The sequence below is a fragment of the Primulina tabacum genome, chromosome 1 (assembly GCF_025594145.1).
Source record: "Primulina tabacum isolate GXHZ01 chromosome 1, ASM2559414v2, whole genome shotgun sequence".
Lineage (NCBI taxonomy): Eukaryota > Viridiplantae > Streptophyta > Magnoliopsida > Lamiales > Gesneriaceae > Primulina > Primulina tabacum.
This window is the reverse complement of record NC_134550.1, coordinates 3,484,771-3,511,597: the sequence shown is the minus strand read 5'-3', so window position 1 is coordinate 3,511,597 and position 26,827 is coordinate 3,484,771. Positions and strand designations below refer to the sequence as shown.

At 32.9% G+C, this 26,827-nt stretch overlaps 5 protein-coding genes across 5 annotated transcripts; 4 read left to right on the top strand and 1 right to left on the bottom strand.

Annotated features, from left to right (window-relative positions):
- Positions 1-4,251: 4,251 nt before the first annotated feature.
- LOC142516365 (uncharacterized) lies at positions 4,252-5,963 on the top strand. Its single transcript, XM_075619854.1, has 2 exons — positions 4,252-4,685; positions 5,023-5,963. Exons 1-2 carry the CDS (start codon positions 4,493-4,495, stop codon positions 5,832-5,834), a joined length of 1,005 nt encoding a protein of 334 aa, XP_075475969.1. The 5' UTR covers positions 4,252-4,492; the 3' UTR covers positions 5,835-5,963.
- A 2,881-nt stretch (positions 5,964-8,844) lies between these two features.
- LOC142522413 (UDP-glycosyltransferase 90A1) lies at positions 8,845-10,414 on the top strand. The gene has a single exon (XM_075625825.1). The coding sequence runs from the start codon at positions 8,898-8,900 to the stop codon at positions 10,350-10,352; it is 1,455 nt and encodes a 484-aa protein (XP_075481940.1). The 5' UTR covers positions 8,845-8,897; the 3' UTR covers positions 10,353-10,414.
- A 169-nt stretch (positions 10,415-10,583) lies between these two features.
- Positions 10,584-11,474, bottom strand: LOC142516349 (cell wall / vacuolar inhibitor of fructosidase 2-like). Its single transcript, XM_075619853.1, has one exon. The coding sequence runs from the start codon at positions 11,442-11,444 to the stop codon at positions 10,902-10,904; it is 543 nt and encodes a 180-aa protein (XP_075475968.1). The 5' UTR covers positions 11,445-11,474; the 3' UTR covers positions 10,584-10,901.
- Positions 11,475-14,516: 3,042 nt separating this feature from the next.
- LOC142516333 (uncharacterized) lies at positions 14,517-15,769 on the top strand. The gene is made up of 4 exons (XM_075619852.1): positions 14,517-14,592; positions 14,749-14,812; positions 14,908-15,006; positions 15,565-15,769. Exons 1-4 carry the CDS (start codon positions 14,525-14,527, stop codon positions 15,661-15,663), a joined length of 330 nt encoding a protein of 109 aa, XP_075475967.1. The 5' UTR covers positions 14,517-14,524; the 3' UTR covers positions 15,664-15,769.
- Positions 15,770-17,433: 1,664 nt separating this feature from the next.
- LOC142516317 (chitinase 2-like) lies at positions 17,434-18,658 on the top strand. Its single transcript, XM_075619850.1, has 2 exons — positions 17,434-17,518; positions 17,788-18,658. Exons 1-2 carry the CDS (start codon positions 17,449-17,451, stop codon positions 18,621-18,623), a joined length of 906 nt encoding a protein of 301 aa, XP_075475965.1. The 5' UTR covers positions 17,434-17,448; the 3' UTR covers positions 18,624-18,658.
- The last annotated feature ends 8,169 nt before the right edge of the window (positions 18,659-26,827 follow it).

Genomic DNA, 26,827 nt, shown 5'->3' with positions numbered 1-26,827 from the left:
ATGGATTTCAATACATTCAAATGTATTTTTGTTATTTTAGAGAAGTAACGTCATAAACTTCAAATCCACTCATTTCATGTTTATATAGTAGTATTTCATGTTAATTATGATATTTTTCAAGTCCATCCAATAATAATGTTATTTGAAATTTATTTTACTTTATATAAATAATAATATGTAAATAAATAATGTGTGGATTCAAGATTTGATATATTGTTTTATTGTTAACAATAAAATTATAATTATAATCCATGAATTTGAAATCAATTTATCCAAATACAATCTAAATAAATTAATAATTGTTGAAAAACATAGTAGTAATAAATATTATAATTTTGTATAAATTAGACATTGGAGAAAATATAATATAAAATTGATATCACAATAGTTATTAAAATTAAATTTGAGAGAAGAAAAAAGTATAATACATAATGTTGCCCACTTATTTTACCACGTATTATTGATTTATGAAAAATAAAAATATAATATAGATAATATATTCTAAACCTTAAATTAATTATTGCGTCAAATGTTTTCTTCTTTTATATTTTCAATTTATATTGCTTTTATTATTTTTTTTTGTCACCAGTTTTTCTACTCTGTGAAAAAAAAATATTCTCGTCATCTTCATTAGCAAATCTTATGAGAAGAAATGTATATTCTTCTCTATTTGATGCCTCTACAAATCTTCACACAAATTAAGTGTTTTGTAGGAAAAAAAAGTTTGTTTCATCAAGCAAATAAAACCAAAGAATTTTGTTATTTTAGTATTCTACAAATTATATTTATTTTTTGTAAATATTTTAACTTAATATACAAGCAAATATAATCAATGAATTTCGGTTATTCTATCTTCTAGACAATTGACAAAATATGATTTAATTAATATTTTATTATATTTATCAAAAAGTGGTCAACTCTTATTGATATAACATATTTATGCAATATGTTATTTAAATACAAAAATTCAAAATTACGATAACATTTTTTTTATATTTCATACTATATTATTGGAAGTATTAAATTTATATATATTAATTTTTTTTCTGAGAAACTTCTTGTATATATAACTCATTCGAAAGATTATAGATTTACAAAATAAAACAAATCATATTCGATTTAATATTTTGTGAAAAATATATGTTCATTTCATCTACAAGCAAATAAAAACAAATAAATTTGACCTTTCTGGTTATCAATCATAACTTATAAGGAGAAATATTGGGCAATAATGAATAATTTTTGTAAAGATTTATTCATAATAATTAAAAAAATTACCTTCAAAGATATGTCATTTCAGATTACATAAATCTATAATTGATTTACTTATATCCATCATTTATAAAACACATCTTCGTCAATTGCAAGATCATCAAATAAGTAATTGTTATAGTTTCTGATCTTTACAAATACAGAAAATAGTTAAAATTAGTAAAACTGTATGTATTCAGTCATATATTGTTAAATTTTAATAATAAACTAAGGCTTTGAAAAATATAAGTTGGATTTTTTTATAAAGAAAAATAAATAGAATAAATACTCACGAAATATTTATAAGGTCATCTTTCTTCTATATCCAATAATGCTTTGTATCATTTTTGTAAAATGTAATTAACCGTCGAACCTTCTTCATAACACCAACCCACATTATTTAATCATTTGGTTTCATTATTTTAATTCGTTGTTTTAAATTAATTATTCTCAATTAATGCAAAATAGAGGATATTTAATATCATGTCTTTACACAAATTATGGTTTTTGTGGAAAAAATTTGCAATATTTACAACCAAATAAAACAAAAGAATTTTGGTATTTCAATATTGTACAAACTAATTTTATTGGGAAAAAATTATTTTCGCTTCATCTATAAACAAATAAGACCCATGATTTTTTGTATTTCAATATTCTCAAATTAATATTTTGCGAAAAAAAATATGTTCAATTCATCTACAAGAAAATATAAACCAAAGAATTTTGGAGTTTCAATCTTCTTGGCAACTTGACCCTTGCCTAGCATACGTAGATTGATAATCTTGACATCATCATAATAATTGATTTTACAAAAACTTCATCACCAAATTAAAGATAAATTTCTTGCATATATAAAATCATTCAAAAGAATATAAATCTACAAAATAAAATAAATCACATTCAAACAAATATTTTTGTAAAAAACATTTGTTCACTTCATCTACAAGTAAATAAAAACCAAATAACTTTGACTTTGTCTATGGAAAAGTAGTGTGTATTGCTAATGAATAAATTTTATAAAAATTTATTTATCATAATTTTAAAAATTTACATTCAAAGATATATATTTTAATGTTATAAAAACTATAACTGATTTGTCAATATATATCTCTTATAAAAATAATCATTCGTTAATTGCAAGAATCTCTCATAAAATAATTGTTATAGTTTATAGCCTTTAAAAAGAGGAAAATATAGTTAAAATTAATACAAATATATTATTCAATCTTATATCGTTAAATTTTCATAATGAACCAATGCTTTGAACAATATTAGTTGACTTTCTTTTTGATAAAGAAATATAGATAAAATAAATATCAATGAAATATTTATTAGGATTATCTATATTTATATCTGATAATTCTTGTATCATTTCGTAAATATAATTAAATATCGAACCTTCTTCATGACACAAACCTTGTTAAAACAAAAACAAAATTAGTTTAATTATTTGGCTTCAATAGTTTAATTCTTCTTTTTAAAATAATTAATCTTAATGAACGTAAAATAAAAGATATTTAACATCATATCGTTATACAAATTAAGTTTTCGTGGAAAAAATATTTTCACTTTATTTACAAGAAAATAAAACAAACGAATTTTGTTATTTTAATCTTCTACAAATTAACTTTTTTGTGAAAAAATTTACAAATTAAGTTTTTTGTGAAAAAATTCTTTTTCACTTCATCTATAAGCAAATAAAATCAATATATTTTGGTATTTCAATCTTTTCAAATTAATATTTTTTGTGAAAAAAGTTTGTTCAATTCATCTACAAGAAAAAAAATCAAAGAATTTTAAAGTTTCAGTTTTTTTGGCAATTTGATCATTATATAACATAAATGTAGTTTGACAATTTTGTCCCTATCATAATAACTGATTTGACAAAACATCCTCAATTCCTCACTAAATTTTTCCTGTATGTACAAACTAAGGACAAAGTTGACATCACACAATAGAAAAACTTTGACCTTGATTCACACTTTTATAATATAAAATAAAATAATAATAATAATAATAATTGTATAGATTTGATCATTATCTAACATAAATGTAGTTTGACAATTTTGTCCTTATCATAATAACTGATTTGACAAAAACATCCTCACTAAATTTTTCCTGTATGTACAAACTAAGGATAAAGTTGACATTACACAATAGAAAAACTTTGACCTTGATTCACACTTTTATAATATGTATAGATTACCATGTCCTTAGTAATAATATTCAATATTAGAACTTAAATTATATTTTTTTACGAAGATGGAACCTGCAACCTGCTCTCATTCAGTGTTCAATGGGTAAACCTCTGGGCTGATGCGGTAGCTTGCAAAAATCACGCTAATCAAGTGAACCGTATTAGGAAAATCTCGTACGTACGACATGCTGTATTGATAGAAGAAATCGAATTCATGATCATTGATCAAGCGTTCACCTACTCCATCAACTTAGACACTTTCTCAAGTGTCAACTTAAATTATATTATTGATTTTGTAGGTAGAGAATGAGATGAGTACATAATTTGAAGTTTCCTCTTTTTCAATTGGCACAAGAAAGAAATAAAACAAATGGTGACGTGAAATGAAAGGTGTTATTGGACTTGGGTTTTGTGAGTTGAATGAGCTGTGGTGTGGGTTTCTTATATAAATGAATAATCACTTTTACAAGCTCACTTCACTCATTATACTTCAATTAAAAATTATTTGTCTTTTGTGATACACCGACTAGTTGTTGTAAAATATATATAAATAAAATATGCGTAAGTTACCTGACCAGACTTGGTAAATTACCAGGATTCGTTGCAGTTTAGAGGGTAGCACTCCCAATCCGGTCCAATCCAATATCTCATTAGATTAGTCTGATTCCAGCCCAGAATTCATTTTATCTTGTCAAGTAACATACCAATATAATCTCTAATTTTGTTATGTTTACTTATCAACCGTGTTCACCTGTGTGTCCACCGATTAGATGAAGATAGAAGCTAACCGCTGAAGCACTCAAAATAAGGGGGGCCTGCAGTAATGATTGTAGCATAAGTAAATAAAACATATGCACCATGACCATATTTGGATATTTAGTTGTTCATTTGCTATACAAAACATTAGATTATGGAATTACTTACACTTTACCATATTGCCAACATGTCTGTATAAAGGCGTGATTGGCAATATTAGCCAGCCAGCCAGCCAGCAATAAAGCATGGATTAATTGTACATATATATATTATCATGAAAAGTATGTGATGGTCATGCCTCTGAATGATCAGCTGATGATTTTGGTGAAGTTGTGGAGTAGAACTGGAGGAATGGCTCATCAGTGTTGCAACAAGCAGAGAGTCAAGAGGGGGTTATGGTCTCCCGAAGAGGACGAAAAGCTCGTCACGCATATCGCTAAACACGGCCATGCTTGCTGGAGTTCGATTCCGAAATTAGCGGGTAATTGTATCAGCCATTAATTTGTGGAGAATTGTGGTTTTAGCATCTGACTTCTTGCAATTTAATTTTGTTCTCCTATGTTGTCAAAATTCAGTTTTAATCATTCATCCTTGCAACATTTTTTCTTATTCGTGATTTTAGTCATTTTTCCTCAAGAAAAATATGATTAAATCACACAGAAAATCGAATGATACGACACTAAGAAACAATTTTGATAGTATGGAATACTGGAATAATAAAAAGGCAAATATATAGGACGACAATTAGGATATATATTCTCTAATTAATACATGATTGCAAGATTAAACATAGACGTCGACATGTATAAATTCTGCAGGGTTGCAAAGGTGTGGGAAAAGTTGCAGATTGAGGTGGATAAATTACCTGAGACCAGACCTCAAGAGAGGATCCTTCACAGAGCTAGAGGAGACGACAATCATAGATGTGCACAGGATCTTAGGCAACAGATGGGCTCAAATAGCAAAGCACTTGCCCGGAAGGACCGATAACGAAGTCAAGAATTTCTGGAATTCTTGCATCAAGAAAAAGCTCATTGCTCGAGGCTTCGATCCCAACACTCACAATCTCCTCTCGTTTTCTTCTAATTCTAGTACTGCTAATAATAAAAGCCAATATCCTCAACAACCTTACAACAGTTATTCCGATCACAAAACGCGAAGCTCGTGCTGTAACTTCACAAAGGATACTGCTTCCACAGCAAGATTTACATTAACAAATGAGCAGCACCACCCATCAAGCTGCACCCCGCTCATCTCATGTAGTGTCGGTGCTACTGCTGCTGCTGTTACTGCTCCTACTGCTGCTACCTCTGACTGTATGTTATACTACTCTTCATCAGCCCAAGCCTTTGGAATCCTAAATATTGACCACAACATTAATACTGATGATTGGGATCATCATCATAGCGCCATTAACGTCGAGTTGCCATTTCATAAACAGGCAGCAGATCAAGATTATGATCCAAAAAAATTGCAAGTGCAACAGCAAAACGATATTCCTGAACCGCTCTCTGAATTGTTCGATTTTCAGTTCCTTGATTCTTTGCCATTGCCTTCTTCCATACTATACAATGACTGTTGTGTAAACTCAATGGACGATCAGGTAACTTGGGACTACATGCCTAGCTAATTCCATTCATAGAATCATAATACATACATGAATTCTTGATTTTACCATTAATGTACATAGACTCTAGCTACAGTGGAGGTAATTATAATACTCCTACTGCACATCCAATGATTATAAATTGTCCAAATATACACATTGACCGATTTAATACCCAATTTTGTAAATAATTATTTATTATTAATCTAAAAAATCAAGTGTGATAGGCTATTAAAACTCTAACAAATTACATTTTTCTCCTCTTATTTCTTATTCAAGTGCGAAGAGCCTACCTCTTTTATTTTATTTATAATTTGGAGGTCCTGTCATTAATTTTTAATAAAATATAAATTAAATTTAAAAAATATTTAAAAATTGTAAAAAAAATCCAAAAATTAATAACACATCAGGAAAAAAAATATTTAATTTTTAATCATGTGTATTTTAGTTTTTTTTTTTAATTATGCACATTTTGTAATTATATGTGCTTTTTTATTATGTTTAAAATTTAAGTATGTGTAATTTTTTTATTTTATTTTAATTATTTTGTTTTTTAAATACACAGTTATTTAATTGAATAAAAATTTCATATTTCAACATCATCTTTGCAACTTCATATCACCACTTAACATGAGACGAAATCAGCATTTATCTAGAGCTAATTCAACATAAAAATTCTGAAAAATCTCCAACCAATTGTGATTAGCTCTAATTAACAGTATAACGACCATCAATCAACGGTAGCTTAATAAATAAATAATACAGAGAAAATTAACTTTAGACTTTGAAGCTTGATACCCTTGTCTAGAAGTAAATTTAGCAAAGGTATAATAGTAAACTTTTATTAATGTTTTGAAGCTAATCACATATTCAAAATGTTGAAACAAACAATCTTATTAGTATGACATAATGTTTGATTAATAATATATCAACCTTGTTATCTATAGCATAATCAATCATTTATTTATCTCATCACTTATATAAACAAACCCTTAGAGTAGCAAGAACTTTGTCATCCGTATTTGTAACATTATATTCGGAGAAAATTGAAAGGGAAGCCAAGGTTTAGAATCACTAACGCTATAGCTAGTTTGATGTAAAAAAAATATGGTAAATGTATAATTATTTTTGATTTTAATTGAGTATTATATAGAATTACAGAGGTAATTACATATTATAACTAAATCGAGCTAATCGGTGGTATTGATGCTAATTGGTTTAACATATAACACGAGATCAATTACTTAGATTACTATAAATTTAGAATAATAAAATATTTTTATTAAATTTTTATTATTTTATTTCTTTAGTTTTGATAAGTTCAACATTTATATTATAATTGTTTATAATATGAGAGTACATAATACGAGGCTTCGTTTTTTGCCATTGTCACAAGAAAGAACTAAAATAAATAGTGACGTGAAAATTGAAATGAAAGATGATGTTGGTTTTCGGTTTCTTATAAAAATGAATAATCTTTTTCACGAAATCGCTTCCTTTATAATTAAAGGGAAAAATTACAATTTTGACTTTATATATTTACATTTTTATAATTTTGATCATTTATATTATTAAATTTCACTTTTAGTATCTTTCTTTGTTTTCCCCCTATTTTGATCGTTTTCCCTACGTGTCGCTGATGTGATGTTAACATAGTGCTGACTTAACACAGATGTGATTCACACGTATGAAGTGTCACATCAACACACTCGATTAAAAAGAAATAAAATAGTCAAAAATTGAAATATACAAGACCGTGATTCAATTTTGACAATATAAGTTATCAAAATTGCAAAGTCACAAATAGAAATGATAAGTTCATAGAGAATTGTCCAAGTTCATCCCAAAAATTAGCTCAAAGAGAGACGATTGTTCAAGTCAATATACAATTTCAAAAAACTTAAAAATAATAATACATACAACGTGTGTATCTTTTACTAGTATTTATTAATGAAGAAGTTAATTACTTAACTAGGCTGCATGGTGAAAACGGGAAGTTCGATGAATGGGGTAAATACCAAAAGAAAAGTCCGATGAACGGGGTAAATACCAAAAGAAAAGTCCGACGAACGATGGTAATATTGGTAATACCGCATCGCATACAGTTACAATGGTCCACGAAGGCTAATTTTATTTATTTATTTTTATGTGGAATCGAGCCTTGTGTGAACAAATTCGACAAAAGTCTTTGCTAGGATCCATTTGTATTGTTGGCGACGATATTTTCAAATTTCCATTACTACCTTTATAACTTCCACAATTTCTCTCTCCCTACTTTTCTCTATTCAACCAACTCCTTTTTCATACAAACTATTTAATACTTGACACAATTCTAGAGATATCTATATTATATTAGGATTATTATATATAAAAATATTATATTCATATACAATATGTGCATCAATAGCTAGTATATAAGCATTACTGAGAAATCTCAAAAGAATGTACTGGGTGTGAGATCGGGTAGAGACTCGTCACATAACCCTCTTACACCATCTTCGTCCTGATAAGAATTAAGAATCTTTTTTTCTCTCGATTCCGTCGGATAAGAAGAACAAATCTCGATAAATATTTTTTTAATTAATGGAGGCTCTCCAAACACAGATTAAACCTAGACAAGACACGTTAATTTTTGAGTTACGATAAATACGACGTACAATTCATATAACAATTTAAAAATTAACGCTTCTGTTCTGATACATTACGGATAAACTGAAACAACTTCTTTATTAACTTAAACAGATCCAAAACTAAAAATAACATATGGAGTAATTGTCTCATTGTCATTGACTAATCATTAATGACAACACAAATTTTTAATTTATTGTGAAGTCGATAGTGTTGAAACATAATAACGTGGGCTTATATGACAAAAAAAGTATTATGATATTTGTTTGGTGAACTACTCGAGAAATTGGCCTGTAATTTTTATATGATATTATGTCAATTGTTTCAAAAAAATATATCAGTCAATTCATACAATGAGATTACAAATTAAGTTACAAATAAATTTGAAATTATAAAATTATTTGTAAATATGCGTTCTTAATTATCAACATTTTCCGTCTATATAACGTAATCAAGAAAATGTGCGACAAAGAAAAGGAAGCCATGTCTATTCTCTCTTCATCAAGTTCCAAGCTTCATCTACTTCTGTTTCCGTTCATGTCAAAAGGCCACATAATTCCATTCCTCCAGCTAGCCCGCCTCCTCCTCCGTCGTGGCGTGCATGTTACCCTCCTCACTACACCGGCGAACCATCCCTTCATTGCTCAGTCCCTCTCCGGCGCCGATGTTTCAATTCTTGACCTCGATTTCCCTGAAAATATACCCGGGATTCCACCGGGAATCGAGAGCACCGATAAACTCCCTTCGATGTCGCTGTTTATTCCCTTTGTGAACGGCACAAAACTGATGCAGCCCTCCTTCGAGGAAGCGATTCATACCATTATCCCGAAAGTAAACTGCATTATATCAGATATGTTCTTTGGTTGGACGCTAGGAGCAGCGTCCAAATTCGGGATCCCGCGGCTGAGTTTTTACTGTATGAGTTTTTACACCATGGCGGTTGTCGAGGATGTGATGGATAATGGCTTACTATCTTTACATGAATCTGGTGACGAGACATTCACAGTCACCAGCTTCCCCTGGATCAGAGCTAGGAGAAACGAGTTTGATCACCCATTCAACAAGCGTGATCCAACTGGACCTGATTTAGACTTCATTCTCGAGTGTAAAACAGCAACTAATAACAGCTATGGTATGCTTGTGAACACCTTTTGCGAGCTAGAGGAACCGTTTGTGGAATACTGGAACAGAAAACTTCAGCCTAAAACATGGTGTATCGGGCCGCTCTGCTTGGCGGAACCCTCAAAAATTGACGCTGGAACATCCCAGAAGCCGAAATGGAGAAGATGGCTGGACGAAAAGCTGACTGAGGGCTCCCCAGTTCTCTACGTTGCATTTGGTTCTCAGATAAGTATTCCGGCCAAACAGTTGCATGAAATCGCTGTTGGGCTGGAGGAGTCGAGAGTGAGTTTCTTATGGGTGGTGAGGAACGCCGAAGAAGAACCGATTCACGGATTTGAAGATCGAGTTAAGAAACGAGGAATCATTGTAAGAGAATGGGTAGATCAGAAAGAGATTCTTGAACATGAGATCGTGCAGGGTTTTCTGAGTCACTGCGGGTGGAACTCGGTGCTGGAAGCCATATGTGCGGCGGTTCCGATTCTGGCATGGCCGATGATGGCCGAACAAAGATTTAATGCGAAGATGTTGGTGGAAGAGATTAAAATTGGTTTAAGGGTGGTCGGTACAGATGATGGAACATCGAACGGATTTGTGACAAATGAGAATTTGAAAAGTTCAGTGATTAAGTTGATGGAATGTGAGAATGGAAAAGCTTTGAAGAAGGTGGCCAAGGGTGTGGCGGAAGCCGCCAAGAGAGCGGCGGCGGAGGGGGGCTCGTCGTGGCATGCTGTGAGTCGACTCATTGCTGAAATACACGGTCAAAAGGAAATCAAAAGTTCTTACTTAGCTTAATAATTCAATACTGGCAATAGAGATGCCAAAAAAAAATACACACATATATATGTATATATTTATATATTATATATATATATATATATAAATTGGATCTATCCATCTTATAGGTTTATAATAAATTTTAATTATAGTTTTTTATTTTTGGATTATTAAAATTTGAAAAAATAAAAATTAATTCTAGTTCAAATTGGTTCGACAAACGATCAAAAGCACAAAAACAGAACTATATATCCAAAGAGTTTTAGTTCCCTTTTTCATTGGAATTTCAGGAAAATCAGTTTTAGAACATAGTCAAATGAACCATTTCCCACTATGCATGCTCCATCAATTTTCCAAAGAATACATCATAAAAAAAATTCAAATAGAAAACTTCCCACGAACAATATCACAATATAAACTAATATTAGCTCAAATTTTAGGGAATATTGATTTACATTGCGACGGAAATTTATAAATAAGACTCATTAAAATTTTATCCTACAATACATCTTTTTTCCCCCAAAAAAGCAAAGCCAAAAACTTGAAAGCTTAAACAAGGAGACCATATCACCAATCAAGGCTATCAATAATCCCTAAAACAACATCACAAATACGCTTCAATCCATCTTCCCTCACAGCAAGCTCAGACGGATAACACATCCCGGGCCACCGGTTGAAGGCGTTTCGACAACCATTCGGGTATTCCCCGGCTGCCATTACATGCAAATATGCATAATCATACATGTTTACACTCAATACTTCGAGTGAATTTTGGAGTGCACCATTTGCAGAAGCATACTTGTCTGCACATTCTCTCATGGCTGTCTTCATAATGACTGTGTCATTTTCCACACCTTGAATTTGCTTCGAGAGGTAAGAGTTTGTGTCCGTGGCATTGGCTATCCCATACCTTATCATGATCACGGCCAATTCTTTAGTGTCTGATTTTGGACCCGACATATCGGATTCGAGCAACGATACGCAGAGATCGTAGTACTTGGTTTTTTTGCAAGTTTCTTGAATTAAGTTTGAATTTCCATTCGCAGATGAAATTATTGGATACAAAGAAATGTGGAGAACGAAGTGGAACAAAAACCAAGAAAATCCCATCTGCGGTTTTTCTGTTTTGAAAGTATTGAAGTTAATGCGAATATATATAAATAAATTGTTATATAGATTACGCGGAAGAATTGAGAAATGGATCACATGCAAGTTTGTTGTACACGGTTTTACAAATAATAATTGGAAACGAAGATCAACTGGGCATTGACTTGACTGGACCATTTACTTTGAATATAATGTAAGCTATAAAACGAGCACTTTTTGGTGTTTTCTTGAAATTGAATGGTAGTATCTTTTGAGTGGGTCTTTTGTGAGACGGTCTCACGAATCTTTATCTGTGAGACGGATCAACATTACCCATATTCACAATAAAAAATAATACTCTTAGCATAAAAAATAATACTTTTACATGGATGACCCAAATTAGATATCCGTCTCACAAAATACAAACTTTGAGACTATGTCACACAAATTTTTGCCGTAACCGTTAGCAAGAAAGGGAACACTCGTTAGGTGTATTTGCATGGAAACTAGCCAGCAACCAAAATAGGGTCACGAGAAGAGAAATGCCAACTTTCTGGGATATTTTAGTTATTGGGCGGTTTGTTATATTTTCAAAATAATAATAAAAAATATGAACTTGTTTTCCAATATGGATCGACTTATTCTAACTAATTTCTTTTATTAGGTGATAGATTTTTGTTTTAACCTCAATTTGAACTCATATTTTTTTATGACATGTGAATCTACTGCTGCTGTCATTTGGTGTGCACGGGGTAAACTTTCGGACTAACGCAATATCCTGCAAACCATGCTAGTCAGGTAAATAACATTATACAAGTCAAATACGACAGGCTTGCCCGAGAAAGTGTTGGTGAGAGAATCGAACTTCTGACTATTTTTCAAGTGTACATGTATTTATATCATTACACCATAAGTTAGCATAATGTGAGATTACTTGGTAAAAACATGTCTTTGTATGATTTGGCCGGGTTTTCAACATCCACATTCTGTCAATCTATATTGTGACAATCAAGTGGCGGTGCATACTGTCTCAAACCCAGTTTTTTCCCAAGCGAACAAAGTATATAGAAATGATTGTCATATTATGCGAGAGAAGATTAAAAAAAATAAAAATTAAGACGTCTAAAATATCTACATCACTCCAACCATTTGATATTTTCATTAAATCATTGGGTTTCTTCACATCTTTTTGCTTTACTTGGCTAGTTAAAAATTATCAACATATAATCCAAACCTGAAGGAGTGTGTAAAGAATTGGAAATCATGATTATTCAAACTTAATTGAAAAATTTGCGTCTAAAGCAACGAGACGAGTAGTGTTTAAGTGATTATTTGAAATGTTTTAACCTTAATATTTATGTTTATTTTTGGCTTGTTTATTTATGAAAAAAACTATTAATAACAAATTTTGATCTATCATTTGAAGGGTCTATTTTTCAAACTCGACGCAGGCCATAAAATGTCATATACAACACTGAATGCTATTAAAGTTGCTTTCTGATTTAACTGAGAATCGTGATTGGATGTGGCGTCGAATAGATTGGTTTTTGTATTCGCACTTTTAATCGTTTTTTGTTAGAACATTGATATGATGTTGCACATATGAGCAATACCTGGTCCTATTTAGCAATAATCATCATGGCGTGAGTACTTTGACAAGAAAGATTAAAAGAAGAAAAAATAATATTTATCGGTTAACATGAGCAAAAGTTAAAATAAACCAACTTACACAACCAATCACTAGTAGAATTTTTTGTTTTTACTTCGCCATTGGTTACTTCGAAAATTATTAATGCTGAAGTAATATATACTCATCAACTTCGGTAATAACACCGGCGAAATAAAACATTAATTTTTACTTCAAAATTTAAAAAACATGGGCTTCACTTCTACTTTTTTGTAACATTTTTACTTCAACAGAGTAATTTTGATGAAGTAATATGTTAAAAAAATTAAAATTTATATTTAGTGAAGTAAAAAATAACCATACTTAACTTTTAACTTCCCATAATTACTTTGTAATAGATTAACCGATAGTTAACTTTTAATCTCCCTCGATTTTTAAATTGTAGCGCCTAAAATCTGGAATAGCCACTAGACCACGAATTTAAAAAAATAAAATAAAATAACATTTTAAAGATATAATTTAATTTGAAATGGAGATTAAAACTCTAATTTTATTGTTGCCTCTATGATTGAAGTGTTTCGATTTTGTAATTTCAGATTTTTGTTGTTGGTTTAATTTTGTAATTTCAGATTTTTTTTGTTGGTTTAATTTTGAACACTTTTCTAAATACATGAACACAAACGTAGGTTTCAATTTTGTAATTTCAAATTTTTGTTGTTGGATGTACACAAATATACGTAGGTTTCAATTTTGTAATTTTAAATTTTTGTTGTTGGTTTAATTTTGAACACTTTTCTAAAGACGTACACAAATATACGTAGGTATATATTTGTGGTGTTGAGTTTGCATAAATTTGGTACAATTCGTTCATACGGAGAAAAAAGGTGGTGGGAGATCAAAAGTTAGGGGAAGTTGAATATATATAGTATATAGGCATTCTGAGGATTTCATTTTGTACACAATCTGCCATACTGAGGATTGCATTATGAGGATTTCATTCTGTGGTGGGAGATCAAATGTCATACACATTTCTTAGAGTTAGTCTTAGTCAATCTGCCATTTCACCTCCTGTTAAAAAAATGTATGTGGTATTTGTTTATTGCTGAGGACTATTCTGGCGGCTAGATTTACAGCGGGTTACCGTGAATGAGTTGTTCAATGGATTGATTTTTCAATTTCGAAAAAATTGACATTCTGGCATCTAGCTTCACGTTTTTGGATTTTTACTCTGTTGTCATCTAGTATAATTATGAGGATTCCAGTTTAAGTTTGTCTTAGATGATATCTCATTATCTTGTGAATATTTTCTTTATGAGAGCTCGTTTTCTTGTAAATTGTTGGATTTGTAATGTTTTCTTTCTCACGTATTTCACGAGAAAACCTAATTTATCCAATAATATGTAATAATAGGTGTAGGATTATTATTTTTGGGGGGGGGGAAGAATATTAGGTTTTGCTGTAGGATGAAGATAAAAATATGATATATTTATTGAACTCTACGACTAACAGAAACCAAGACGATGCATGTAAAACTATAGTGATCAAGTAAATAGTAGATTATATTGATTTTGAATGCATTCACTTATAAATATGAAAAAAAAAATGTAGTGATCAAGTAAATAGTAGATTATATTGATTTTGAATGCATTCACTTATAAATATGAAAAAAAAAATGATAATTTTTTTCTTTTTAATTTGTAGTGGGGTCAAAATGTACAATGCCTCGAAGGATATTTCTCAAAGGCCGTGTTTTAAACAATTGACGGTATGAATTGTGCCTATGTATGAAGACATGAATGGATAGTTCTTATTATTTGGATTATGATTGTTGCATTAACTTTTCAATTTCATTATATATAGGGTAATCTAAAACAAAGTGGTTCTGTTGAATGTGGATATTGTGTTATGAGGTATATGAAAGAGATAGCTGAATATGAAAATCCACAGTTGGAGAAGATGGTAAGTTTCTTCTTTATGATATCTCTGGTTTATTATCGAGATAAACTGCTGTCATTGCGATATGTGCACATGAAGTCTATATAATTATTAATTCTGGAATTTGTGCTATTAGAATTAATAGTTGAGATAATTTGTTTCCGTTGGGATATATATGAATATGGTAATATGCATTTTATGATAATTGAGATATTGTTTTGCCCTTTATTTTGTTGTTTATGATATGCTTAGTTTTGTTGTTTATATGTATATGATTTGATCTTTATTTTTGAGAGTGGTGTGTATGATATATGACAATTGTTTATTTGTTGATATTAGTTTATTGTTATAAACTTTACAAAGATTTGCCTTTAGAAGCTAGAATTAATATATAGATTTCAGTGTCTTGATTTCAAAATATAGAATTATTGTATAGTTTGAAGTGTGGAATCTCCTAAAAATTAATCTGAAATATATTCTGAAACTGGCTCTGAATAATACATTCTCATTTGTGGATATTGTCATTTTTTTTGGATGAATGATCTTATTAATCTAATGCATCTTGTATTTTTTACATTTCAGTTTGCAGGATCAATCAAGAACCAATATTACAACCAATCTCAATATGATGAAGTTAGAAGTGAATGGAGCGAATTCGTCTACTCTTATGTAGGTGCTTAAATGGATCATGTGCATCATTGTGCATTTTAGGAATTACTTGTGGATATGCACATTTGGTTTTGTGGATATACTTGCTGATATATTTTTGGGTTATATGTACTTGTGGATATATATATTTTTGGGTTATTCTTGTGGATTTGTGGATATATACTTGTGGATTGGTATATATACTTGTTGATTCGTGAATTTTCATTATTTTTAGATGTATAATTTAAGAACCAAATGAATGTATTTTAAGTTATATGTGTGCTTGTGTGTATATAGTGGTAATATTGTATATTAATTGAAGTATTTTGATAAAGTGAAAATTATGTTTTTACTTCACTACTTTATTAAATTAGTGTGGTAGTGATCAAAAATTAATTCGTTAAATTAAAATTGTGTTGCAATAAAATATTATTATTTACTTCAATACTAAATTAAATGATGAAGTAATAAAATACAAAATAACTCGTCATATTAAAATTGTGTCGAAGTTAAAGAAAAAATTTACTTCACCACAACTCAATAATTGTGAAGTCGTTCTCTATTAATTACTTCACTACAATACAAAGAAATGTAAGTCTTTTAAATCTATTACTTCGTCATTAAATGCAAATTGCGAAGTAACAGAAAATCAAATACTTCAACAAATAAAAGTTATGGTGAAGTTATAAAATATATTTACTTCATCATAGTTCCATAACATCGAAGTCGTTCACATCAATTACTTCACCAAAACATAAATTCGGTGAATTTAAATAACACATTTACTTCGTCATTCAATGTAAACTATGAAGTTATATATACGCTATTAATACTGCACTTTAAGACATCGATGACGTAAAAGACGTTGATTTACTTCGGCATCGGTCTAATTTCGGACCGATTTTCCCTCATTGAACCGGCCAAAGACTTCGCTAATTTCTTGGATATGACTTCGGTGATAATGCGAAGTAAAATGGTACCATATTACTTCATGTGCATCTACTTCGGCAATTATCTACCTATTACTTCATTTAATATGCGAAGTAAATCAAGGAAATTCTACTAGTGAATTTCGGAACTTGTTTGGATTTGATTTGAATATCATCAAATCACGACACCAATGTTAAATACTATTCGAAATTAATTGTAATTTACAGTGAATTGGCCAGGTGTGGAATTTAAAATCCTCTCCTTCAAACTTACCCGAAAAATTAAAGTGTATTTGAATCATGTATTTTGAAATGATCATAAAATTAGTCGATCCAAGCACAACTTTGACAGTTCCAAGCTACGTGCTATATAGTTCATACCCAATTGGTGTTGAATGGCGATAATCGCCCTCATTCACGTTAAAAATAATATAAAACCTTGTTTGGCCCCTTTAATTTGTCGATTTCTTGGTGTGTCGTGGGGCCAGTAGACTAGCTTGTTCATTCATATAAGTTAAAAAATAAAATTGAAAGCTCGGTAATTATATGCTAATCTTGCCGCACTGGAAGGCACAAACAGGCCATGAAAGCCAAACATGTTCCTTAATTAGCTTTGCCCCGTTCAAGATTTGTCCTAATATACATCGAAAGCTTGCCTCCATTATATTGACCAATTCAAGAAACTTGTCCTGACAATCTCGACGAGAATTTTGTAAGTTTTTGTCCGTCGTCTAAATTAATTAATCAATAAATTTAACAACTAGCTGGATTTGGAACCTATATATAAAGATATAATAACCAATTTGCAAGAGCTTTCTATTAATGCTGGCTTGTATGAGTGAATATTAATTTTTGTTTGCCAAAAAGGGAAGAAGGCAAAACTATATATATGAATATGAATAAGCTAACCTATGTGCTTTTCATCATCGCCTTTGGTCTAAGTTTCCAGCAACTTGGTGGTAAGCTTGAACACACGCGCGCGCGCCGATGTTTTTGTGTATATTTTTGTAGTCCTCTTACAAATTTCAACTTCAAAATATATATGCCATCTTCATTGTTTAAACTATATCTTATGCATGCATTAGACAATGTATTTGTAGTTTTAAAGCATTGTTTTACATGTAGTATTGTGCTTGTATTTGCTAACTTTGAAGATAATGGATAAACAAGATTATCATAAATTAAAAAAATAATGATTCTTCGACTGATTAATGTGCGGTTTTGCTAGATGGAAAGGTGATGATGGAGTACATAGGAGCCACCGGTGCCCCGGTCAAATTCCGCAACGTCCCCATTTTGCCGGCCATAGATTTCCACTTCTTACTCAGCTTCGCCATCGATGCCAACTCCTCCGGCAACCCACAGAACGGCGTGTTCTCACCCTATTGGGCCTCCACCCTCACACCGAACGCGGTGGCAGCCACCAAGCGCGCTCACCCCAACGTCAAAGCCATGGCCAGCCTCTCCGGCTGGAGCCTCGGGCCCAAAGTCCTCTCCTGGTACAACCCACGAGACAAAGATCTCTGGATCTCAAACGCCTTCTCATCACTCAAGTCCCTCATCACCACTTACCATTTGGACGGAATCGACATAGATTACGAAAGATTCCCGAAACACAGCAATGAAACATTCGCCTACTGCATAGGAGAACTCATCACTCTCTTGAAGAATCAAAGTGTGATCACGGTGGCGACTGTGGCGCCATTTTACCTCACTGTTTCGCCATACATTGAGCTGTACAAAAGATACGGGGATGTCATTGATTACGTGAACTATCAGTTCTATACCGATAAAATCAAGACCCCAGAAGCGTACTTGGAGGTTTTTAAGAATAGGACAGAGATATTTGATAAAAACAAGGTTTTGCCTAGCTATGAAGTGCTTGGAAGAGGGATTCAAGGGGATGCATTCTTTGAGGCTTTGAGGGTTTTGGAAAGCAATGGGTTTGAGGTAAACGGCGCAATGATTTTCTCTGCTGATGCTTCTGCTTCAAATGGTTATTATTATGAGAAGAAAACACAGGATTTCTTGGTTAATAACAGCAGCTATCTATTTAATACGTAATTTTAGGTTATTTGTTCCTTTAATAAGGAATATACATGGGGTGTCATTATTTAAGCTACAGTTAATTCAATCAATATATTCTTATGAATGTTATAAATTAATATGTGTTTAGTTAAAGGAGAAAACTATATTTTTGATATTGTAATTTTGTCACTTTGCGGTTTTGGTTTTCTGTATTATTAAATTTCAGTTTTAGTTCTACAATTTCATATTTTTAGCAATTTTAGTCAAATTTCATGGAGATTTGAGAGTGTTGATGTGACACTGGATACGTCAGCGTCACATCAACTCAACATTAATGCCATATCAACGTCACGTGGGAAAAAAAACTAAAATTTTCAAAAAATATCAAAGATATCAAACTAAAATTGAAATTGAAATTTGATAACATTGAATACAAAAATCAAATATAGAGGAACAAAAAAGCAATTTTCATTTAAATATATTAATTTTAAAATTTTAAATTCCTTATTGTGATGAAACATTATATTGTTGAGATATGGAAGCAAATATTGAAGATGACAATTCATAAATGATGAGAATGTTTTCTCTCCATCCTTCTATTTTCTACATGCTTAAATTTTACAATATTATTTGTTGAGAAATTACACCGAACCGATGCCGATCATGATGATAATAGTGTATCCAAAAATGCGGAATAAAAATAACCAACAAAAACACAAAGATTTACGTTATTCACCCAATATAGGCTACGTCCACGGAGCACTGCAACTTTTATAACCGGAAGAAATATTACAACAAGTGTATACACCAATACACTAAATATCTCACACTCCCAAACCCGAGTATACCGAGAAAATAATTTCTCTAACTCACACAAGAGAATTTCCGCACTCAAGAAAAAAATACACTCTTTTTTTCTATGCACTCTCTTTTTATCAAAGCTGAAAAACTTTTGATTTTAGGATACAATAACTGAAGAAATTGAGCTCTATTTATAATTAAATCCCTCATTCATTTTTGTAATGTTTTCGATGTGGGATACGTTTTAATTATTAAATTATTTAATGTGTGGGCCCCACCCCATTAAATAAACTCACCTAACAATTCTCCCACTTGAAGACTTGATTTCAATCATGTCTTCACACCATCAGTGCAGCAGCTCATACCTCTTTTTGTTAGTCCAGGAGACAAACTGAAGTCAAACACAACTTCAGTTTTTCAATGATAACAGCCTTCGTGAGCATGTCAGCTGGATTCTTGCTTCCAGGAATCTTCTCAAGCTTCAAGACTGCATTCACCCGATCTCTAAGGATCCACATTCCAAAGATTTGTTTTGCAGCACCCAAATCTTTCAAAACAAATTTCTTTGATAACTCTTTCTCGAGTTTATCAATCTCCTCCATACAAGCTCCTGCTATCAACATATCATCTACATATATCAGTAGTATGATATAATAACCATCAAGCTTCACATAACAATAGTGATCAGCCTGATACCTCCGAAAACCATCATTATTCATTACACCATCAAACTTCTTGTACCACTATCTTCGAGCTTGTTTGAGACCATACAAGCTCTTCTGAAGTTTGCACATCATTTTCTCTTTCCCTCGTACTTCAAATCCCTGTGATTGATTCATTTCTTCATCTAGCTTACCATGAAGAAACGTCGTCTTTACATCTAACTGTTCCAGATGTAAATCTTCTTTTACCATCAATCCAAGTACAGTCCTGATAGTAGTTAATGTTACCACCAGAGAGAAAATAGCAGTGTAACCAATGACTTCCTTTTCACCTTTTACAACAAGTATTTCTTTGTACCGCTTGCTACCGTCATGTTCTCACCGGTACTCCCACTTGCTATGTAAAACCTTTTTACCTTCAGAAAGTCCTGACAACTTCCACATGTGATTGGATGACAGTGAATCCATCACATCTTCCATGGCTAACTCCCACTGTTTAAAGATCTCATAAACATCCGATTTATTTTTTGCAAAATAAACCCAAAATTTCAAGCTCAAATCGTCAACAGTAGTGCCATAATATCTTGAGTGATCTTCAAGGATGTCACAGGAGATGGTCCATATACATCAGTATGTACCAGCTCCAAATCAGCTGATTTCGGTTCTCTAATCTCTTTTGAAAAGCTCACCTTTTTCTGCTTTCCAAAAAATACAGGTTCACACAGCTTGTGTTCAACGATCTTTAATTTCGGTAGCTTTCTGTTTGAGACAAGCATCTTCATTCCCTTCTCACTCGTATCCCCAAGCCTACTATGCCATAGACTTGAATTAGCTCCAGCACCCACAGCCGCTATTCTATTTCTCAAACTGGAAGTCATATAAAGTGTTCCAGTTTTCTTTCCTCGAGCAACAATCATGGCTCCCTTTTTCACTTTCCAAGAACCATAACCAAATATCACCTTATGACCTTCGTCGTCAAGCTGTTCCACTGAAATCAGATTGTGTGTCAACTTTGGTACATGCCTTACTTTGTTGATTTTCCAGACAGATCCATTTTTCATCTTCATCCGGATATCACCCATACCAATTATTTCCAAAAATTTTCCATCAGCCAGGAAAACTTTTCCGTAATCTCCCGCAATGTAATTATCGAATACATCACGATTACCAGTGGTATGAAATGAAGCTCCCGAGTCCATAACCCAAGAATCAACCGGGCATTCCATGGATAGTAATAGAGCATCATGTACCTTCTCAGTAATAACATTAGCGTCGTTCTTTGTGTAGAAAGTCAATCCAGTACTCGAAGTAGGGCGTTTAGCAGCTAGTCATTCAATACAAGGTATAAGAGGAAATTCATTGAGCTCGACTCAACTAAACAGACAGCTCTAAGCTGCCCCAAGACGGGATCTCGCATCTCATGAATATGGTTATATCAGTAGCCGCCGAAGGAAAAGCCTTAAGAGAGCGGGGGTAGGCCGGAAGAAAGGAGTCGGGAAGCGACATTACGCTGAAGGATCTCGAAGGTAGGAGGGAGTATCGGGTATAAAGAATGTTCCTTCGGGCGTCATCCGAAAGAAGAGGGTTGAACGATCGGTCACTCATGCCCGGAAGTTGTCATTGTATACTCCCACGGATCGGAAGGCGGTTGATTTGCAATTCCTTTTCAAGTGACCAGTCTCACCACAGCTCCAGCACTTCACATTCTTTTCAAATGTATTATTGTCTTTTCCATTTTCTAACTTGGATCTACCATGCCATTGGTTAAAACTTTTTTCGCCACTCCTGCCTCTTCCCCTATTCTCAAGATTTAGAGCAGATCTCGATGATGTTCCTTCACCCGGATCCATCCTGCGAACTTCTTTAGCAAGAATTTGATCTCTGACATCATTAAATTGTAGCTTTTTTTTTTCCAACATAGTTGCTAACCGCTGCCCGCATAGGTTCCCAATTGTCTGGTAAAGACGCCAAAAGAATAAGTGCCCGAATCTCATCATCAAATTTAATTTCAACAGATGTTAGCTGTGAAACAATCGTGTTGAATTCATTGATGTGTTTAGCCACCGATGCATCTTCTCTCATCTTCAAGTTAAATAACTTCTTCATGAGATGTACTTTATTATTTGCCGATGGCTTTTCATACATGTCTGACAAAATGGACATCATTTCCTCCGTTGTTTTTGCCTTCGCCACATTATGTGTCACGTTCTTCGTTATGGTCAATCGTATTACACCTAACACTTGTCGGTCAAGAAGCTTCCAGTCATCATCCTCCATCTTTTCCGGCTTCTTTCCTGATAGAGGTTGATGCAACTTCTTGCTATACAGATAATCAATAATCTGTAGTCGCCAAAACGTAAAATATGTACCGTCAAACTTGTTGATTCCCGGTCCCGATCCATCATCTCCAGCCATCACTTCTCTAGCCTTAGCAAAAAATCTAAAAAATCTTTTCTGATGTGTAGAGCTGTCAATCGGGCCTGCCCGTGTCGAGTTGGGTCGGCCCGACTCGGGTTGGGAAGTGGTCGGCCCGTGGCGGGCCGGCCCATCGGGTTGGTGGGTTGGGAAATCCCAGCCCAGCCCACCAAAAGATGGGCCGCGGGTTGGGTTGGGCCAACCCATGGGTCTAAAAAAATCTAAACAATTTCAATACATTTGCTTAGTTTTGCATACTGTAGTTCACCCAAAACAATTGACAAAAAAAGATGTGCTGTAATTTGAATAAAAAAGGATTGTTGGCGGTCAAAGAATCCAAAGATGAGTAAATGTTAAAACATGAAATGCCACAATTGACAGTGAAATAAACGAACAAAATGCTAAAAAGTTAAAGAGTTCAAAGAAATTAAAGTTCATCAAACTAAACAAAAAAAACAATACATTTTTTTAAATTTCATTAATCATGAAATCATTCATATCAAATTCTTCTCCTCCATCTTCATCCTCTCCCCCTTTATCAATATCAGCATTTGATCCCTGATTAGGCAACGCTGTTTTAACACTTGTGTCGTCTTCATTACCTTGATCAACATTAAAATACAAAAATACGAATGTAGTTAAAATTAAAATAATAATAAACTAATTTATCAACTAAGTCAACAACAAACTAGAAATTTGTAAACAAAATTACCAACGTAACCATGCAACCAATTGCGAGTGCAAATAAGAGCTTGAATTTTTTCAGGAAGTGTACAACTTCTATACTTGGTAAGCACACGAGCACCGATGGAAAAAGCTGATTCTGATGCAACAGTAGTAATTGGAATAGCCAAAACATCACATGTCATCATTGCTATGGTGGGGTACCGATGTTTTTTATCCTTCCAGTACTCCAAAACATTCAAATCTTGATGATATGCAAATTCAAGTTTTGGCTCCTCCAAATAAAGATCAATTTGAGATTTTCCAACATTTGTAATTGTCTGGCTCTCATATGCCATCATTTCCTATATTAATTGCAATAATTATGATATGAAAATATAAATCAGTTAAATAATAAAAGAAAAAAGTATTAGAATACTTACATAAAAAATGTTATTGCTCTTTCCTTTACCTTCTCCTGCACTTTGGGGAGCAATTTGTGTGCTAGAAGAAGATCGTGGTCGTGAAGAACTTGCATTGTCAGTCTTAGAATATTCATCAAAAAGCTTATAGAATTTTGCTTTCACAAGTTCTATCTTCTCGAGACATTTAACAATATCACTATCAACCTTAGAATAAAAAAACTCCAACATCGAAAGCTGTATCCGTGGGTCAAGAATGGCTCCAAATGCAAGCACCATGCTATATTGTGTCCAATACTTTTCACTTTCCCAATATTCTTTTACACTTATCACCTCATCTTCATGCATTAAGTTTTCCTTTAACAAAACTTCAATCTTCCAGACTTGCATAAAATATAAATTTGATGTAGGATAAGAAGAACCGGAGATCAAATTGATAGTGTCATAAAATGGCTCAAGGAACTCACATATTTTTTCTCCTCTTTTCCACTCTTCACTTGAAGGACAAAATTTATAATTCTGGTCATTGAATTGAAGGAAAACAAAAGCTTTCTTATACTTGATGGCACTATCAAGCATTAAATATGTCGAGTTCCAACGAGTAGACACATCCAATCGCAAGCCAATACTAGTATCAATGCTACCGACTGCTTGTACACATTCTTGAAACTTCTTCATCCTAGTCTCCGAACCTTTAACATACTTGACTGACTCTCTAATTTTATTCAAAGTAACAATAGCGACTTTCAAACCTTCTTGGACAATTAGATTCAATATATGAGCAGAACAACGAACATGAAAATACTCACTGTCACACAATAAGCTATCATGCAAAGAGAGTTGCTCTTTCAAATTAACTTGCATGTTGTCATTACTAGATGCATTATCCAATGTCAAAGAAAAAACTTTTTTCTCAATTCCCCACTCCTTCAAAAATTCAAATAATTTTGCTGCTAATTCAACTCCTGAGTGTGGTGGAGGCATATGAGAAAAGCTAAGAATTTTACTATTCAACTTCCAATCATTATCAACAAAATGAGCAGTCAAGCAAATATAACCCTCACTAGTGCACGACGTCCACAAATCCGAAGTTAAACAAACTCTATTATGAATAGTAGCCAAAACATGCTTAAGTTTCTCTTTTTCCCTCAAATAAATTCTTTTAATATCACAAACAAGAGTGTTTCTAGAAATACAAGGAACATCGGGATTTATGTATTTCATCCAAGCTCTAATACCATCATACTCAACAAACGAAAATGATAAATCATGTCTAATGATTGCACAAGCCAATAATTCACGTGCAATTTTTTGGTCTATTTTCTTAGACCTCATCTTCCCATCTTGATCAAGAATCATTTGTCCTACATCATGGAACTTCAATTTGCTACAAGTTTTCTGATGACGCCACAACGTAGAACGTAGAAGTTCCATGCTGTTTAGTCCCAGATTGATACTGTTTTTTACATCCATTACATTCAGCTTTATCTAAACCATCAATCCCTTTGATTTTCTTAAAATACATCCAAATATCAGAAGTTTCTCTATGTCTTTTTGGTTTAGTTGAACCCTCGTCATTCTTAGGATTTTTCAGTTCATCAACATCCACATCAGCAGTTGGAGTTTGAGAAGAAACGTCCATTCAACAATATGTAATTTTTTTTCAAAAACCTACTGTAATTTTGAATTCAAAATTTAAAAATACTGTAACGTCCCGAAAATAAGAAAGTCCGCGTGAACCACATGCATGCAAATTATTAAATTTCTTTGGTATTTTATTAAATTCTTTTAAAGCATAAAATGTATGTTTATTTTATTAAATTGTGCTTAATTATTTTTATGCATTTTATGCATAACTATTGCATGGTAAAATTTATTTCATGAAAATTTTAAAGGTTAATGCATTATAGATTTTTAAGTTGCATTTCGCTCTCAAGCGAGGAACGGATGCCGAGGAATTATCAGAAAAATTATTTTATTACATGATAAATTTTTATTAATTAATTTAAGATGTTTTAAAGGTATTTTTCAAGAACTGGGTTTTTTGGGGTATTTTACCCGCAATATTTTCATTTTTTTTAACGGTACGCAAATTTTATCGAATCGGGGGACGTTTTGAGGTTTCAGATAATGTTTTCAAAATCTTTCCAATACGAAATATTTTTCGGAAGTGCGTTTGGATTTAATGGGCCTACATTTAAGATCATTGGACTTAAACATCTTTCAAAATTTTAATTAACAAGATTAGTGCCCTCTAACCTTCTAATTAGCTATATTATTTAATTCCAAGCACCTCTTTACCTACCCATAACCCCACACCAGCCGACACCCACCCCTTTTCCATTCAAAAGTCTATCGGTTTCATCAAATCCCAGCTGAAGCTTCGGTCACCTCCATTCTTGGCAAAGGAATAATCTTCTTGGGTCTCCCTCTTCTTGATTGGTTCACCAAATCATCTCCAGGCACGCTTGCAACCTCCTTTCTGCATCACGCATGTTATATTACTGATGTGTATGTGTGTTTGCATTTAAAACTCTCGATCCAAGCATGTGTAGAGAGGATTAGTGGATTTTTCATGGGTTTATTGCATTCTTTCATTTGCTGCTCACTTCTCACGTTTTTCTCCATTCTTGGTGCAAGGGGCTGCGGTCCTTGAGTGTCTAGAGGCTGATGGTAAGGTCAAGTTGCTGTCATGAGGGGTAGGAAGGTTACTGATGCGTACGGGTGTAGGGACGAGAGACGATTTTCTTCTCGGGTGGCTAGATCTTGAGTGGTACGGCGTGTAAGGTTCGACCCACTCGGCAGGGACCTTACTGAGGCTTAGTCCAGGCCCTGGTGGGTCTGAGACAAGGCTCGGAAGGTCTCGGCTTGATTAGGACCCATCCCAGGCGTTTTGGAACGAAAGAGTGGAAGTTGGCTTCGGTTAGGGTGCTTGGGGGAGAATAGCGAGTTGTAGGTGGGCTGTGGCTTGCATGCGGCGTGTGGCTTGGTTCAGTGGCGCTCCTTGGTGTCTGGTCTAGGTCTACAGTAGGTGGAATCATGGCTGGGACGATGGATTAGCTTGAGGTGTGAGTTTTTGGGAGAAAGGTGTGCTTGAGGTGTCGAATTAAGAGAGGACCGAGAATTTAAGCATATTCTGGAATTTTGCTGTGGGTTTGGGGAGCCTAATGACATTGTTTTAGGAGCATTATAGTGTTTTTAGGTGTGATAAAAAGTTGGGAGAAATTTGGTTGAGTTTCGGTTCGATTCGGGTTAAAACCGGGATCTCGGTTCAAGT

Coding starts and splice junctions, on each gene's coding strand:
- LOC142516317 (XM_075619850.1), top strand. CDS start 17,449: ATGAATATGAATAAGCTAACCTATGTGCTTTTCATCATCGCCTTTGGT. Junction 17,519..17,787: donor AAGTTTCCAGCAACTTGGTG/GTAAGCTTGAAC, acceptor CGGTTTTGCTAG/ATGGAAAGGTGATGATGGAG.
- LOC142516365 (XM_075619854.1), top strand. CDS start 4,493: ATGGTCATGCCTCTGAATGATCAGCTGATGATTTTGGTGAAGTTGTGG. Junction 4,686..5,022: donor TTCGATTCCGAAATTAGCGG/GTAATTGTATCA, acceptor TAAATTCTGCAG/GGTTGCAAAGGTGTGGGAAA.
- LOC142522413 (XM_075625825.1), top strand. CDS start 8,898: ATGTGCGACAAAGAAAAGGAAGCCATGTCTATTCTCTCTTCATCAAGT.
- LOC142516349 (XM_075619853.1), bottom strand. CDS start 11,444: ATGGGATTTTCTTGGTTTTTGTTCCACTTCGTTCTCCACATTTCTTTG.
- LOC142516333 (XM_075619852.1), top strand. CDS start 14,525: ATGATATATTTATTGAACTCTACGACTAACAGAAACCAAGACGATGCA. Junction 14,593..14,748: donor TGTAAAACTATAGTGATCAA/GTAAATAGTAGA, acceptor TTTAATTTGTAG/TGGGGTCAAAATGTACAATG. Junction 14,813..14,907: donor CGTGTTTTAAACAATTGACG/GTATGAATTGTG, acceptor CATTATATATAG/GGTAATCTAAAACAAAGTGG.